A 15,905-nucleotide genomic window follows, 5' to 3' on the forward strand; every position below is an offset into this window, starting at 1 on the left:
CCTATTGTCTATTGTCTATTGTCTATTGTGGTTGGATGTAGAGATATGGCCATCTGTTCTCTTGAAAAAAAGTGAAAGTGAGGGGAAAGGGTTAGAGTTACACAGATAGCCACCAACAAATCAAACTGGGAATTTAGGAGAAATGTATTTACTTGGAGAATGGTTTAGATTAGATTACTTACAGTGTGGAAACAGGCCCTTCGGCTCAACAAGTCCACACCGACCCGCCGAAGCGCAGCCCACCCATACTCCTACATTTACCCCTTATCTCACACTGCGGGCAATTTAGCATGGCCAATTCACCTGACCCGCACATCTTTGGACTGTGGGAGGAAACCGGGACACCCGGAGGAAACCCACGCAGACATGGGGAGAACGTGCAAACTCCACACAGTCAGTCGCCTGAGTTGGGAATTGAACCCAGGTCTCTGGCGCTGTGAGGCAGCAGTGCTAACTAATGGTGTAATTACACAATGGCGTAATGTAGAGTTGAACAACACAGAGGGTTTTTGGAATAAATAGTATTAAATGTCTTTAAGAGGATGCTAGTGAAGCAAATGAAGGAGAAGAGAGGCTATGCTGATAAAGATAGTTGTCAGAAGTAGAGCAAAAGTGCTGACATTGATTGATTGGACCAAATAGCTTGATGTTGTTGTGCTGAATATCCTACATAATCATCAATTGTTTGGCAATGAAAACTGACACAGGTGTCCTCCACCTGCACAATGCTTTTCAAGATTGTGGAGAGGTGGAATCCTGGAACTAATATCATTGGATGAGGAATCTCGAATCCCAGTTTAATGTTTTTAGAACATGAGCTCAAATCCCACCATAGCAGATGGTGAAATGGTCAAAGAGCCAATCAGAAGTGTGGTCAGAATTTATGATTTTCTGATTTCCCTCAGTGTCCATGTTAGTACTTTTTTTGCCTGGGCAGCAAATTACAGATTGACATGTAAATTCCGAATCAGCCAGTGGCCAGGTGTGGAATTGCATTACCTCAAAAAGGATCTTTTGATATTTTGTCAACATCACCTTTCACCTGTGGTCGTAGTCATCTAGTCCTAGTTTTGAGTGTGGGTTAATAACCGTGATAAGTCACACCCAGGGCTTCACATGAATTACTATTTAGAAACCATGAACCACAAAATCATAGAAATAAAATTGGACAGCTTCTGTGTCAGGCAATTAAGCAGTGTGTTCAGTTTTACACATGAAGAGCAAAATGAGAAAACCAACCGTATTTCTGTCTTCAGATGGAGAAAATGTCAGAAATTATAGAATCCCTACAATACAGAAGCAGGCCATTCAGCCCATACTGACCCTCTGAAGAGCATCCCATCCAGACTCATTCCCCTACCCCTGTGTTTCTCATGGTTAATCCACCCAGCCTACACATCTTTGGATAGTATAAGTGATTTCCCATGGCTAATCCACTCTAACCTACTCATCTTTGGACAGTGGGAGGAAACCAGAGGCCCCAGATGAAACCCACACAGGCACGGGGAAAATGTGCAAACTCCACATAGACAGTCATCCATGGGTGGAATCAAATCCCATTCCTGGCGCTGTGAGACAGCACTGCTAACCACTGAGCCACCCCGCTGCCCAGTTCAAAGGTGGAATCATGGAGCCAGTAGTGGCGATCGAGGTTTTGTTGTGTAGTTACCCGAGACTAGATTTTAACCTGTTTTACATTCCCTCAGTGTCTGCCCAGTACCTGACATCAAATGGATCTGCAAAGTCTCTCACTCAGTTTAGAGCCTGAGATATTTGTGGGGATCAAGGAAATTGTTTTTTGGAAGTCAGAACTTCCGAAGGAATTCCCACGGCAGCCAATGCATCAGAGCATCTCAGAGTTCAAGGTGAATCACTAGCCTTGATAATCCAGAGGTCAGAAGATTTGGCCCAATGTGTATTTTCCTTTCAAACAAGGCGTGACCCTATCAGAGTCACTATATTTGCCGAGGAGGTAAGGAGGAGGGCGCAGTTTACCGGAAAAACAAACATTGCTGGAATAAATCAACAGATCTGGCAGCATCTATAGAGAGAAAGCAGAGTTAACTTTCTGGGTCCAGTGACCCTTCTTCAGAACTGACTGTAGCTTGGGCAAGTTTGGTATATTTCTGAAGATGGGTGGGGTAAGCAATAGATGGAGGTGGAGCCCAGAGAAAGTATTGTTTATTCCAAGCAAATACTCACCATTGGCAACTCATATTTATTGCTCATCCCCAAATAACTTTGAGAAAGTAGTAGTGAGTCACATTCTTGAACTGCTGCAATCTGTGTGCTGAAGATAGTTCCGAGAATTCCTCCTGTGTGGAATCAGGCCCTTTGGCCCACCAAGTCAAAGGCATCCCACCGCCCCCTACCTTATCACTGGAATCCTGCATTTCCCATGGCTAATCCACCTAGTTGACACCTCCCTGAACACTGTGGCAATTTAGTAAGGTCAATCCACCCAAACCTGCACATCTTTGAACTGTGGGAGGAACTCCACAAAACATGGGAAGAATGCGCAAGTTCCACACAGATGAAGGAGCAGTGCTTCCAAATGAACCTGTTGGACCATAACCTGGTGTTGTGCAATTTTTACCTTTGTCCGCCCTCAGTCCAACACCAGCTCCTCCACATCATGTCCACACAGTCACCCAAGGATGGAATTGAACCCAGGTCACTGCCACTGTGAGGCAGCAGTGCTAACCACTGAGTCACCGTGCCACACTTCCTGTGGTACAGTGGCTTTTTCAAGATTTTGATTGGCCAGGAAGGTGAATTAAACTATGTACGCCACGTTGAGAAGCCATGTGACTTAAGGAGGAATCTGGGAGGGGTGATCTTGGACGTAGTCTTGACATTCCAGGTGCTGGAGATTATGAGTCCAGGATAGGGTAAATAATGAAGACTCAATGAGGCATTTAAAGTTCAGTGTGGATCATTAACACGCCACCCACAATGTGTCAACAGTGGGATTATTTAAATAAATGATATGACTTTAACCCCATCCATGCCAACTTGCTGATGCAAGGCCAACGTATTGTGATACCTTAAAGGGCAGCTGAAACTTCATGTAGAAATTTGCATGAGGGATAGGGTTGAAGTGGAGAAAGAAAATGGTAACATAAGGAAGGTCCTAAAAACGAAGTTGAAGAACTGTAAGGGAAAATTCCAGTTTGTAATGGTTTATGAGCAACTGGACTATGACTCAGATCCCCCAGCAATGGTGTGGCAAACTGCAATACTTGTTTCATGTGGCATTCACAGAGAATAGGCAGAGATTCCAGTTCATAAAGACATAGATACATCCTCTGTGATGTTAGCCCTTTCAGAGCCCAGCATCAGGTACTGGGGTGCCTTTGATTTGGTGCAGTAATTCAAGCAATAGGCAATGCTAAATGGAAAATAGTGGAAAGGTACAGTGGGCCATTGGCTTCTAAGAAGGAGATGATGAGTAGCTGGCATTGAGTATGTTTTTCCTGTGGTCAGTTGCAATAGTAAGTATATGGAAATTAATCATCGAATGATATAATGCAGAGTCTGCCCATTGAGTCTGCACCAACAACAAGAAATTATTTGAAATCCACACCAGTCCTGAATCAGGGCGCTAGTTAAAGGCACCCTAGTGTTGCAAGTCTTGGTCCACAACTGGGCATCTAATCCTGTTAGTATGCACAAAGAAACACTTTAACTTAGAAAAAAGGAGCAACAGTGGACCATTCAGCCTTCCCCACCATTCAATACACTGATGGCTGATCATCCAACTCAGTATCCTGTTTCTGCTGTCTCCCTATACTCTCTGATCCCTTCAGCCCTAAGAAATATATGAAACTCGTTCTTGAAAATATTCCAGTGTTTTGGGCTCACCCCTTTTTTGTGGCAGAGAATTCCACAGACTTACTACTCTCTGGATGAAGAAATTTCTCATTCTGCTTCTAAATGACCAACACTGTGTCCTTAAATTGCGAAGTGTGTTTCTGGTTTCTGTGTCTGTCGTTCCTGCACAGACAATGCATGTACCAAGAAGGAAGGTTTTCAGCATGATTGCTTCTCTGTGTCAATGCCTTTACAATGTTATTCATTGTAAATTGATCATTGCTTCGTGTTGTTTCCGCTTTACCACATAGCCCTTTAAAATTGCAAATTGAATTTGTATTTCACAATGTACTTCCACACAGTCTTGTTCCTTTTTAAAAAATATAGTCCATCTTTCAGTTTTGAGGAAGAGTTTGTAAGTTTATTGTGTGATCTGGGAAAGTAATCCCTGCTTTGTGATTTGGTTCCATTTTTGTATAACATTTATGTGTGTCTTTGGGTGACTTCATTTGATTTGATTTATTATTGTCACACACAATGTGAAAGTATTGTACAGTGAAAAGTATTGCTCTGTGTGCTCTTTAGGCAGAACATGCTAAACATCAGTACATTAGGGTAATAGAACAGAATAGTCCAACCTGTCCATGTTGACCAGATAAACCGAAGGGTCTGCTTCCATGCTGTACATCTCTATGACTCTATGTGCAGGTTAGGTGAGTTGACCATGCTAAATTGTCATAGAGTCGAAGAGATGTACAGCATGGAAACAGACCCTTCAGTCCAACCTGTCCATGCTGACCAGATATCCCAACCCAATCCAATCCCACCTGCCAGCACCCGGCCAATATCCCTCCAAACCCTTCATGTTCATATTCATATACCCATCCACTGCCTCTTAAGATTGTGGGAGGAAATAGGAGTACCCGGAGGAAACACATGCTAGCATTTGGAGAATATGCAAACTCCACATAGACAATCGCTTGAGATGGGAATCGAACCCGGATCCCTGGCGCTGTGAGGTAACAGTGCTAGTCACTGTGTCACCCTTGTGAGTAACTATGGTCCCACTTGGATATGTATCTGCAAAACTCCTTCCTTTACATTAAAATACAGGAGATGGAGGTGTTGGAGTGGGGTGGACAAAGTCAGAAATCACACACCAGCTCATAGTCCAGCAGGTTTATTTGAATTCACAAGCTTTTGGAGCGCTACTCCTGACAAAGGAGCAACACTCAAAAAGCAAAAAGACCAACAAGTATCGAGACAAAAACCGGAAGATTTGCGGATGCTGAAAATCTGAAATAAAAATGGAAAATGCTGGAAAATCTCAGCAGGTCTGACAGCATCTGCCGAGATTAGTCATTTCAGATCCATTTTGTGACAGAGTTCTGAAGAACCTGAAACGTTAGCTCTGATTTCTCTTCCCAGATATTGTGGATGGCACAGTGGTTAGGGCTGCTGCCTCACAGCACTAGGGAGCTGGGTTTGATTCCCGCCTTGGGCGACTATCTCTGTAGACTTTGTATATTCTCTCTGTGTCTGTGTGGGCTTCTTCTGAGTGCTCTAGTTTCCTCTCATAGTCCAAAGATGTGCAGGTTAGGTGAATTGGCCATGAGAAATTGCCCATAGTGTTCAGGGATGTGTAGATTAGGTGCATTAATCAGGGGAAATGTAAGGTAATGTGTCTGGGTGGGATACTCCTTGGAGGTTGGTGTAAACTTGTGAGTCTAAGGGCCTATTTCCTCACTGTAGGGATTCTATGATGATACTGCCAGACTTGCTGAGATTTTGAGCAATTTCTGTTTTTGTTTCCAACATCTATCTAGCTTGCCTTTTATAATCTTGCTGCAACTATTGATGAAAATTTAGACACATTAATGCATTGACACTCTGCATCAGTCCCAGACACGATGTGTGGAAAACCTCAACATTGATAACTTCAATAACTTCAGAACCTGATGTTATCCTTCTGTGTTCATACCCACCACACACCCAATCCTGTTATGACATGGGTTGCTTTCAACACAGACACACATTCTCACAGGATCCGAGGCCCATTATCACATTATATGGGTTGCGTTCTAACATACTTTCTCACACTTAGCACGAATTATCTTATTCAGCTTTTCTTCTGTCCTGGCCTGCTACCTGCTCGTTTACCTACCAAATTCATATTGCTCTCTCTCTCTCTCTCTCTGTCTGGGCTCTAGCCCACCTATGTGCTCAACTCTCCTTTCACCAAGCCCCCACTTCCGCTGCAGCAGAAATAGCAGCTTTTCCTAACAATCCTCATGAAGAGTCAGTGAACTGGAAACACTAACTCTGCTTTCTTGCCACAGGTGCTGCCAGACCTGCTGTGTTTCAACAGCAATTTCTGTTTTTGCATGAGAGGAAAACCAGTGTGATGAGCAAGTTTATGAATTATTTGATTTATTTACAGAATTATCAGGTCTCAGCATTTGTTTCACCCAGTCGACCTGATGGATCTTTCCTCGTTCTGATTGGTTACCTCAGGCTTTCTTAAGAAGATGCTTCTCAATTTGTTGAAAAACTGCTCCCTGAACCTATCCCCCAACATGAAGTAGAAAATGGGGTTTGTAATGGAGTTGAGGAAAGCTATGGGCCTTGTGATAGCGTACAGAGCCTTTACAGCTAACTTGCTGCACTCTGACATGGTGCTGCTCTTCACTCGGGAAGCAATACGAACATTGCGCATTATGTGATAAGGAGTAAAAAATATCAAGAAAATGACAATGGCCAATATGACCAAGGTAAGTGGCTTTTCCACCTGAACCTTGGTGCGCTGTTGCATTATTTTCTTAAGGCTGCGTGCAGTTTGTGCATAGGAGAAAAGCATGACGCAGAGCGGTAAGAGATAACCAGAAACTGTGAGGCATATGCTGTAAATCAGACTCTGGGAGGGATTTCCTGAGCTGGCATAATCCAAACAGTGGAAGGAGGACTTATTACCTATTGCTTGAACATCAATAAAAATGAAGAGAGGCACCAACTCCAATGTTACAAAAACCCAAATGCTGAGACAGATTACAACAGCGTTCCACTTTTTCTGAAAACAGTGAAGCTTCACTGGACTCACCACTAGCAGGTACCGATCGATGCTGATGCAGGTGAGAAACAAGATGCTGATGTACATGTTCGCGTGTAGGATGTATCTATTTAATGTACACATGAGGTGACCAAAAACCCACTTGTTGCCTTTGGCGTAGTAGACGGCGAGCATGGGAAGGGTGCAAATGAAAGTCAGGTCGGTGACGGAAAGATTGAAAAGGTAGACGTTGCTGCACTTCCATTCTTTCAGACAGAATATGTAGCCCCATATCACAGAAAGGTTGCCGACCAGTCCTAACAGGAACTCTATTCCATACATGGTTGGAAGGTAATATTTCTCCAGCTGAGGATTGATGTCCAAACATGTATTATTCATTTCCTACATACTGAAAAACAAACACAGGTAACACAATAGGGGCACAGCAAAAAAATACCATTTTACAGTTTTAGATAAATATATTGCCTGTAAAAATATGTTAAATTATGATCATAATTTCTTTTCTTTTCTCATTGTGCAATCATTTCACTGTCTCAGGAGATAATTTGCTCCTCATTATTCATTTGACAAATTCGTGATAGAGAGCAGAACAACAATGAAAAATCACTTCCATTCGCAACTGGCTTATCCAACTTAGAGCTGAAAAATGTGTTGCTGGAAAAGTGCAGCAGGTCAGGCAGCATCCAAGGAGCAGGAGAATCGACACTTCGGGCATAAGCCCTTCTTTGGGAATGAGGAGAGTGTGCCAAGCAGGCTAAGATAAAAGGTAGGGAGGAGGAACTTGGAGGAGGGGCGTTGGGTATGCGATAGGTGGAAGGAGGTTAAGGTGAGGGTGATAGGCCGGAGAGGGGGTGGGGGCGGAGAGGTCGGGAAGAAGATCACCGGTCAAGAAGGCGATGCTGAGTCCGAGGGTTGGGACTGAGATAAGGTGAGGGGAGGGTAAATGAGGAAGCTGGAGAAATCTGCATTCATCCCTTGTGGTTGGAGGGTTCCTAGGTGGAAGATGAAGTGCTCTTCTTCCAGGCGTCGTGTTGCCATGGTCTGGCGATGGAGGAGGCCAAAGGACCTGCATGTCCTTGGCAGAGCAGGAGGGGGAGTTAAAGTGTTCAGCCACGGGGCAGCTGGGTTGGTTGGTGTGGGTGTCCCAGAGGTGTTTTCTGAAACGTTCTGCAAGTAGGCGGCCTGTTTCTCCAATGTAGAGGAGGCCACATCAGGTGCAGTGGATGCAGTAAATGATGTGTGTGGAGGTGCAGGTGAATTTGTGACAGATATGGAAGGATCCCTTGGGGCATTGGAGGGAAGTGAGGGGGGAGGTGTGGGCGCAAGTTTTGCATTTCTTGAAGATACTGGAACGGTTGAGGAATCCGGAGTGTGTAGCAAAGTTCAAATGTACAGCATCCACAGCTCTACCCTCATCCAGTGCCTGTGTTCTCATCAAAAAACTCAATTAAATTTTTAAGAAATGACCTATCCTTGAGAAAACTGTGTTGACTGTCTGATTTTAGCCTATTTTTCTTTATCCTGTATTATGGCCTCCACCAGCTTTCTCACTATTGATGTCAAAATGACAGGTCTGTAGTATCCTGAATTATCCCTTGCCCTTTTCCGAAATAATAGCATCGCATTTGCAACCTTCCAGGTCCCCAGGACTAATCCCATGTTCAGACAGTCCTGGAAAATTTCTGTCAGACTCCGTGACTTGTTTCTTTATCTGTCTCAGCAATCTAGGATGCATTCTGTCCTTGCCTAGTGTCTTCTCTACCTGAAATATTCTCAGCCTATTTAGCACCTCTTCTTTATCTATCGCTATATTGTTCAGTTGTTCAACACTCACATTTTCAACAATCCCATTGTCACTATTTTCTAATTTATTAAAAACGGGAAAAAAAATTCATTTCATACCTATGCCATATATTTTGTTTCAGTGTCAGGTTAAACTGCTTGGAGTCACTCTTTTTCTGAGAGACAGTGGGGATCAGGAGGAGAAAAAGAGGTAAAAACAATGACTGCAGATGCTGGAAACCAGATTCTGGATCAGTGGTGCTGGAAGAGCACAGCAGTTCAGGCAGCATCCAACGAGCAGTGAAATCGACGTTTCGGGCAAAAGCCCTCCATCAGGAATCCTGATGAAGGGCTTTTGCCCGAAACGTCGATTTCACTGCTCGTTGGATGCTGCCTGAACTGCTGTGCTCTTCCAGCACCACTGATCCAGAATCAGGAGGAGAAGTTGACAGAAGTTGAAAAGCAATGGCTGAAGTGACTTCATAGAGAATGAAGTTTCAAGTCAAGGTTAGGAAAACATCAGGAACATAGGAAAAGTGGGAAGTTCTTCAATCTTCTGAGATGAACCAACCTTCCAATGAGATCATAGTAGTGCTGTGCTTTAACCTCATGTTAACGGCTTAATTATAATTTTTACACCCTTGCAAAACAAAAGTCTAACAATCTCATTTATTTTTAATTTTCAAATATACACAAGCCTCAACAGCTTTTCAGGTTAACGATTCCTGATTTTCATCGTTTATTCCTGAAGAAATGCTTCCTTACATTATTTCTGAAAGATCTAATTTCAATTTCATGTCTTGGGCTTGGACTGAAGGGGATGTAGTTTTTCTCCATCTACCCCTGGAAGCACCTTAAACATCCCAATTCAATTACCCTTTCATTTTCCATCTTTGGCAGGATATCAGCCCAGTCTATGATAACTGACATCAATTGTTTTTGGGCCTACTCTATCCTTCGCTCTATTAATATGTTTGAAGAAAATTTTACTATTTGTTCTAGAAAGACTCTTTCAAGTGGTTCTTAATCAGCCATCAACCAAAGCTGTGAGTGTTGGCATGACTTTCAACTGAGGTCAAAGTTGAAGTTTAGACATCAAACCGCGGTCATATTCCGGTCCTTCCCTCCAGGCACTAGATAACATCCAAAGGAACCTAACAGCAATACTGCTAACTTTAACCAGTCTCTGAAATGGCAGAGTAAACCACTCAGATCAGAGGGTACTTAGAGATATGGAACTAATGGGGAATTGTCAGCGATGCCCCGTCACACTAGAATAAGTAAACAAAACTGCAGCCAGGATGGATAATCAGAGGCTTTTTTCCAGGGTTGAAGTTTCAATTATAAGGGGGCACAGGTTCAAGATGATAAGGGGAAAGTTTAAGGGGGATCTGTGAGGGAAGTTATTCGCACAGGGAATGGTAGGAGCCTGGAACGCACAGGTACATTGGTGACATTTAAGAGGCATCTGGATGGTTACATGAAGAGGAAGGAAATAGAGGGATACGGACTGAATAAGGGCAGAAGGTTAGATTAGTTTGAGCATGATGATCAGCACAGGCTTGGAGGGCCGAAGGGCCACTTCCTGTGCTGCACTTCACTTTTGTTCATTGTTTAATTCCTTATTTTCCATCATGCTTACAAAAATCATCAAAAAGAAAACAGAACAAATTTAAATTTCACAATGCCTTTCATAAATGTAAGATGTCTTGAAGCATTGCAATGGCAATTATATATATATATAATATGTATATATTTTGGAAGTATAGACATTGTTTCAATGTACTGAAACAGAGTAACCAAGGTCTCACAAGGAGCAATGATTGGATAGACAATGTGTAATCTCACCACTTTGGGATGTTGTTTCCACCTCTGAGTCAAAAGCTGTCAGTTTTCTTTTTCCTTTGTTCATTCTTGGGATGTGTCACTGGCTCAGGCAGCATTTATTGCTCATCACTAATTTGTCCAGAAGGCTGTTAAACATCAACCACATTGCTGTGATCTGGAGTCACATGTAGGCCAGACCAGGTAAGGCTGGCTGCTTCCTTTCCTTAAGGACATTAAAAAACCAGATGAGTTTTTCCCCAACAAATTCATGGTCATCATTAGACTTTATTCTACTTTTTTTAAAGATTAAATTCAAATTCCACCATTTGCTTTGGCAGGATTTGAAACTAGGTGCCCTGATGAAGGGCTTATGCTCGAAACGTCGAATTCTCTATTCCTGAGATGCTGCCTAACCTGCTGTGCTTTGACCAGCAACACATTTGCAGCCCAGAACATTAAGTGGATCTGTAGATTGACAGTACAGCAACAATAGCACTAAACTATTGCTTTCCCTAGTACATAGTGTTGTGATCAGACCATAGCTCACCTCAATACTTCCAGTGCTCTGGAGCCGGAAGCTGGAAGGTGGAATATGGCCTTTGTGTTCTAAAAGATAGAAAGGTACCAAATTCAGTTAAATGGAATGTCAGCCTTTTGGTGACAAAGCACTGGAAAAACGAATCCCCTTTAAACCTGCATTCACTTCGTATTCCATAGAACATAAAACAGAACATTACAGCTCAGTACAGGCTCTTCGGCCCTTGATGTTGCACCAAACAATGGAACCAATCTGAAGCCCATCTATCTTATACTATTCCATTACCATCCATATGTTTATCCAATGACCATTTAAATGCCCTTAAAGCTGGCGAGTCTACTACTGTTGCAGGTGGGGCATTCCACACCCCTATTACTCTCTGAGTAAAGAAACTACCTGACATCTGTCCTATATCTATCACCCCTCAATTTAAAGCTATGTCCCCTCATGCTAGCCATCACTATCTAGGGAAAAAGGCTCCCATTGTCAACCTTATCTAACCCTCTTATCATCTTCTATGTCTCAATTAAGTCACCTCTCAATGTCCATTTTTGGTATTTCAAATGAGACCTCATTTAACAGAGTCCCATTAGTAATTAGCCTTTCACAAGCAGAAACAAAAGATTTATTGGGAAGCACACTACCCTAACATCAGTGCAATCTCTTCAATAAATGAGAAGGTTTTGTTCTTAGGAGAAATAAATGCTAACTTTCAAATGGAAGTGGGCAAGGAGGGAGCAGTTATCCTAGCATCATGAGCAGCTGCCCATTGTTATTGCCAGAGAAGATTTAGATTGGTGATGGATGTAGCAGAAATGATTAACTCCAAAAATGATGGATGCCAATAAGGATAGGTGGAGGGGGAGGAGGTACAAGAGAAAGGTTCCAGGGAGTGAGCCACCATCTTCATGAGTGAAGACCATGAGTTCCCCAAAATCAACCCAAAGGAAGGCTGCTGCTGCCTGAAGACCATCATAAAAGTCTGCAAGACCTCTAGACTGTGGGAGTGTTTTGCTTCTACTCCATTCTGCAAAGTGGTTCCAGGACTAGTAAAGTGTTTCTGCTCTGTCCTGGCTCATGTATTTTATTTCTTTGCTGACTTCATAAACGTACCACATCTGAATTGCTGCTTCTCTTCAATAAACTGTCAGGAAATTGTGGCAATTTGTCAACTGCCTGTACTACTTAGCAGTGATCACGAACTCTCTAAAATCACATGCAAGAGAATTGTGCAATGGGATTGAAAATTGAATCATTCAGCGTTGGCAGCTACTGCTCAGTTTTACCTTTCCTGCATTTATTCCAGTGAACTAACACAATAGCACAGGCTGTATAGTTGAGTCATCAATGTCATTGTCATTGACAATGTTGCTAAGAGAGAAATGGCTTTCATTTATGTAACACTTTTCATGAGTTCAAGGCTGCTTGAAATGCTTTGCAACTTTCAAAGTTGAGTCCCTGTTGAACTGTATTAAATGAGGCCTCACAAACAATGTAATAATGAGGAAAACATTTGTCTTAATAGTATTGTTTGAGAGGTAGAACGTAGAATATAGCACAGTGCAGCACAGGAATGGTCCCTTCAGCCCACGATTTTGCCAACTTAAACTAATCCCTTCTATCTGAGGGAAATCCTTTTCAACCAGAGTGTGCTGGGAGTCTGGAATGCACTGCCAGGGGGAGCTGTTGAGGAAGGTAACCCCACAACCTTTAAAAAGTACTTGGCTGAACATTTAAAGTGCCAAAGTGTTATGAAGTTGAAGGCGTGTATTGTACCTTTAAGAGAGCATGAAGGCTGTTTTGGCAGTTAGAGTTTGCAGGCAACTATTATGTGACCGATTCATAATCACAGAGTGTGCTGGACAATTGAAAGATGTAACATTTTGGTTGTAACCTAGATACTTTGTTGTTTTCACAGCAGTTTGGATTTAACCAGTTTAAATAATGCCCCAAGATACTAAAAACCAATCGAATTTGGATTTTACTGTTTTGACAACATTGAACCAATGAGACAATTCAATGTTTTCGGATATAAAAATCAGGCGTTTTGGACAATTAGCAGAGAAAGAGCACCATTTGCCATTGTCAGACTGACTGCCTGAAATTCCTCTCTCTAAAAGGTACCTTTTTCATATGAAAATCTGTACAGCAGAAGATTGAAGATGACTCAGGGAGATCTACAAACAGAGGAGAATCGACACCTGAAGATGACAGCTGCTGTCTGGTTTTGAAAAATAAATATGGTCTTAATTGGATCAGTATATTGTTATAGAGTGGGAGATAGATAACATATCATTAAGACAAAGGAGGATTAGAATTGTAAATAGTTGTTATTTAATGTTATTTTTGGAGTTAAAGAATAAAATTTTTACTTTTTTTCTTTATATCATGGAATTTGTTTAGTTCTCATATTTAAACAGATTATGAGGTGAGATAAGCCTTTCTGTGCGTTTGGTTTAATTAGCAGAAGGGGTTTACCGCCATGTCACAACAATAACATTCATGGCTATGAACCCAGACTGGAAAGTGCAACTAACATCATAAAGTCATAATACATGGAAACAGATCATTCAGCCCAACTCTCCCATACCAACCATGTGTACCAATCTGAAGCCAGAGCAGGGACAGTGGCCAGCAGACTGGACTAGACAGGGATGGACCAGAGCATAGACAGACCAGAGCAAGGATAGACCAGAGCAGGAATGGACCAGAGTGGGGGTGGACCAGAGTGGGGGTGGACCAGATCAGCGATGGACCAGAGCAGGGATAGACCAGAGCAGGGATAGACCAGAGCGCAGGCAGACCAAAGCAGGGACAGACCAGAGCAGGGACGGAGCAGAGCAGGGACAGACCAGAGCGCGGACAGACCAGAGCGGGGACAGACCAGAGCGGGGAAGGACCAGAGTGGGGATGGATCAGAGTGGGGACAGACCAGAGTGGTGATAGACCAGAGTGGGGACAGACCAGAGCGGGGACAGACCAGAGCGGGGACAGACCAGAGTGTGGACAGACCAGAGCGGGGACGGAGCAGAGCAGAGATGGACCAGAGCGCAGACAGACCAGAGCGCGGACAGACCAGAGCGCGGACAGACCAGAGCGCGGACAGACCAGAGCGCAGACAGACCAGAGCGCGGACAGACCAGAGCGCAGACAGACCAGAGCGCGGACAGACCAGAGCGCGGACAGACCGGAGCTGGGATTGACCAGAGCACAGATGGTTACCGGTTGAGAACCGGTGGAGCCTGGTCAAACCATTTGGCAGCCATTAATGAAAGCCTGTAATGTCTATCTGGTCCATCCCAGCTCTGGTCTGTCTGTGCTCTGGTCTGTCTCTGCTCTGGTCTGTCCCCACCTTATTTCTTATTTTCTGAATTTATACAATATATATCTGTAATATAGTGTAACCTTTTTCCTTATTTTCTCTATTTTTGGTACCTAGGGTTTGCACCTCGATACTTTATACCTAAGCGGGCGCTGTGTGTTGGAGATGTTGTACATTTTTCACTGTACTCCTGTCTTTTTGTAACTTGGGTTCACATGATAGTAAACGTACTTCTAATGCAGATGTGACATAGTAGTAAAGACTTGAAGGGCCAAAGGGCCTCTGCTGTACTGTATGAATTTGACATTCCACAATTTAATCCACATCTTTTGACTCAGAGACAAGATTGCTATTAAAAAAAAGCCATGGGTAATGCTGAAATACCTCCAGAGAGGCCAGTATCCTGTCACCGAGCTACCCTTTGTTTCCACGTGGAGAGTCCCTGACACTGACCCAACTTGCTCAGAGTGAAGAGAGCTTTTGACACTCCTGTTTAAACCTGTCAGCCAGGGCTCCCTGATCGGACCAGGTTAACAGCCCCAATCAGGGAACTCATATTCTTGACTGACCTTGTTACAATCAGCCTGGCTAAGTTGGTAAAACTTCAGTGTATTTCCATACCTACTGTGGAAGGTGAATTGCAGTATTTAAGTTTCTTAGTAATCTTTCCCTGCACACTGAGCTTAAGCATGGATGAGCTTATCCAGTGGGGACAGGTTGTGTGGTCAGAATTAAGGAGACCAGAAACATTTACCTGGATTTATCAGTTGGGTGGTATTTGATGGATGGTGATGGATTTTTGTGCCAGATATCATTGACTAAACTAATGTAACAATAATAGCTTGTACAACAACATCATCTTCGAGTAAAAAGTGAGGTCTGCAGATGCTGGAGATCAGAGCTGAAAATGCGTTGCTGGAAAAGTGCAGCAGGTCAGGCAGCATCCAAGGAACAGGAAATTTGACGTTTCGGGCAAAAGCCCTTCATCAGGAATGAGGAAAGTGTGTCCAGCAGGCTAAGATAAAAGGTAGGGACGAGGGACTTGGGGGAGGGGCGATGGAGATGTGATAGGTGGAAGGAGGTCAAGGTGAGGGTGATAGGCCGGAGTGGGGTGGGGGCGGAGAGGTCAGGAAGAAAATTGCAGGTTAGGAGGGCGGTGCTGAGTTGAGGGAACCGACTGAGACAAGGTGGGGGGAGGGGAAATGAGGAAACTGGAGAAATCTGAGTTCATCCCTTGTGGTTGGAGGGTTCCCAGGCGGAAGATGAGGCGCTCTTCCTCCAACCGTCATGTTGTTATGTTCTGGTGATGGAGGAGTCCAAGGACCTGCATGTCCTTGGTGGAGTGGGAGGGAGAGTTAAAGTGTTGAGCCACGGGGTGGTTGGGTTGGTTAGTCTGGGCGTCCCAGAGGTGTTCCCTGAAGCGTTCCGCAAGTAGGCGGCCCATCTCCCCAATATAGAGGAGGCCACATCGGGTGCAGCGGATGCAATAGATGATGTGTGTGGAGGTGCAGGTGAATTTGTGGTGGATATGGAAGGATCCCTTGGGGCCTTGGAGA

The 15,905-nt window shown here is 43.6% G+C and overlaps 1 protein-coding gene across 1 annotated transcript; it reads right to left on the bottom strand.

The window, feature by feature from the left end:
* Positions 1–6,277: 6,277 nt before the first annotated feature.
* Positions 6,278–7,258, bottom strand: LOC132821676 (succinate receptor 1-like). Its single transcript, XM_060834385.1, has one exon. It carries the CDS (start codon positions 7,256–7,258, stop codon positions 6,278–6,280), a length of 981 nt encoding a protein of 326 aa, XP_060690368.1.
* Positions 7,259–15,905: the final 8,647 nt, after the last annotated feature.

This window comes from Hemiscyllium ocellatum, chromosome 13 (genome assembly GCF_020745735.1).
Source record: "Hemiscyllium ocellatum isolate sHemOce1 chromosome 13, sHemOce1.pat.X.cur, whole genome shotgun sequence".
NCBI classification, from domain to species: Eukaryota; Metazoa; Chordata; class Chondrichthyes; order Orectolobiformes; family Hemiscylliidae; genus Hemiscyllium; species Hemiscyllium ocellatum.

Coding starts and splice junctions, on each gene's coding strand:
- LOC132821676 (XM_060834385.1), bottom strand. CDS start 7,258: ATGAATAATACATGTTTGGACATCAATCCTCAGCTGGAGAAATATTAC.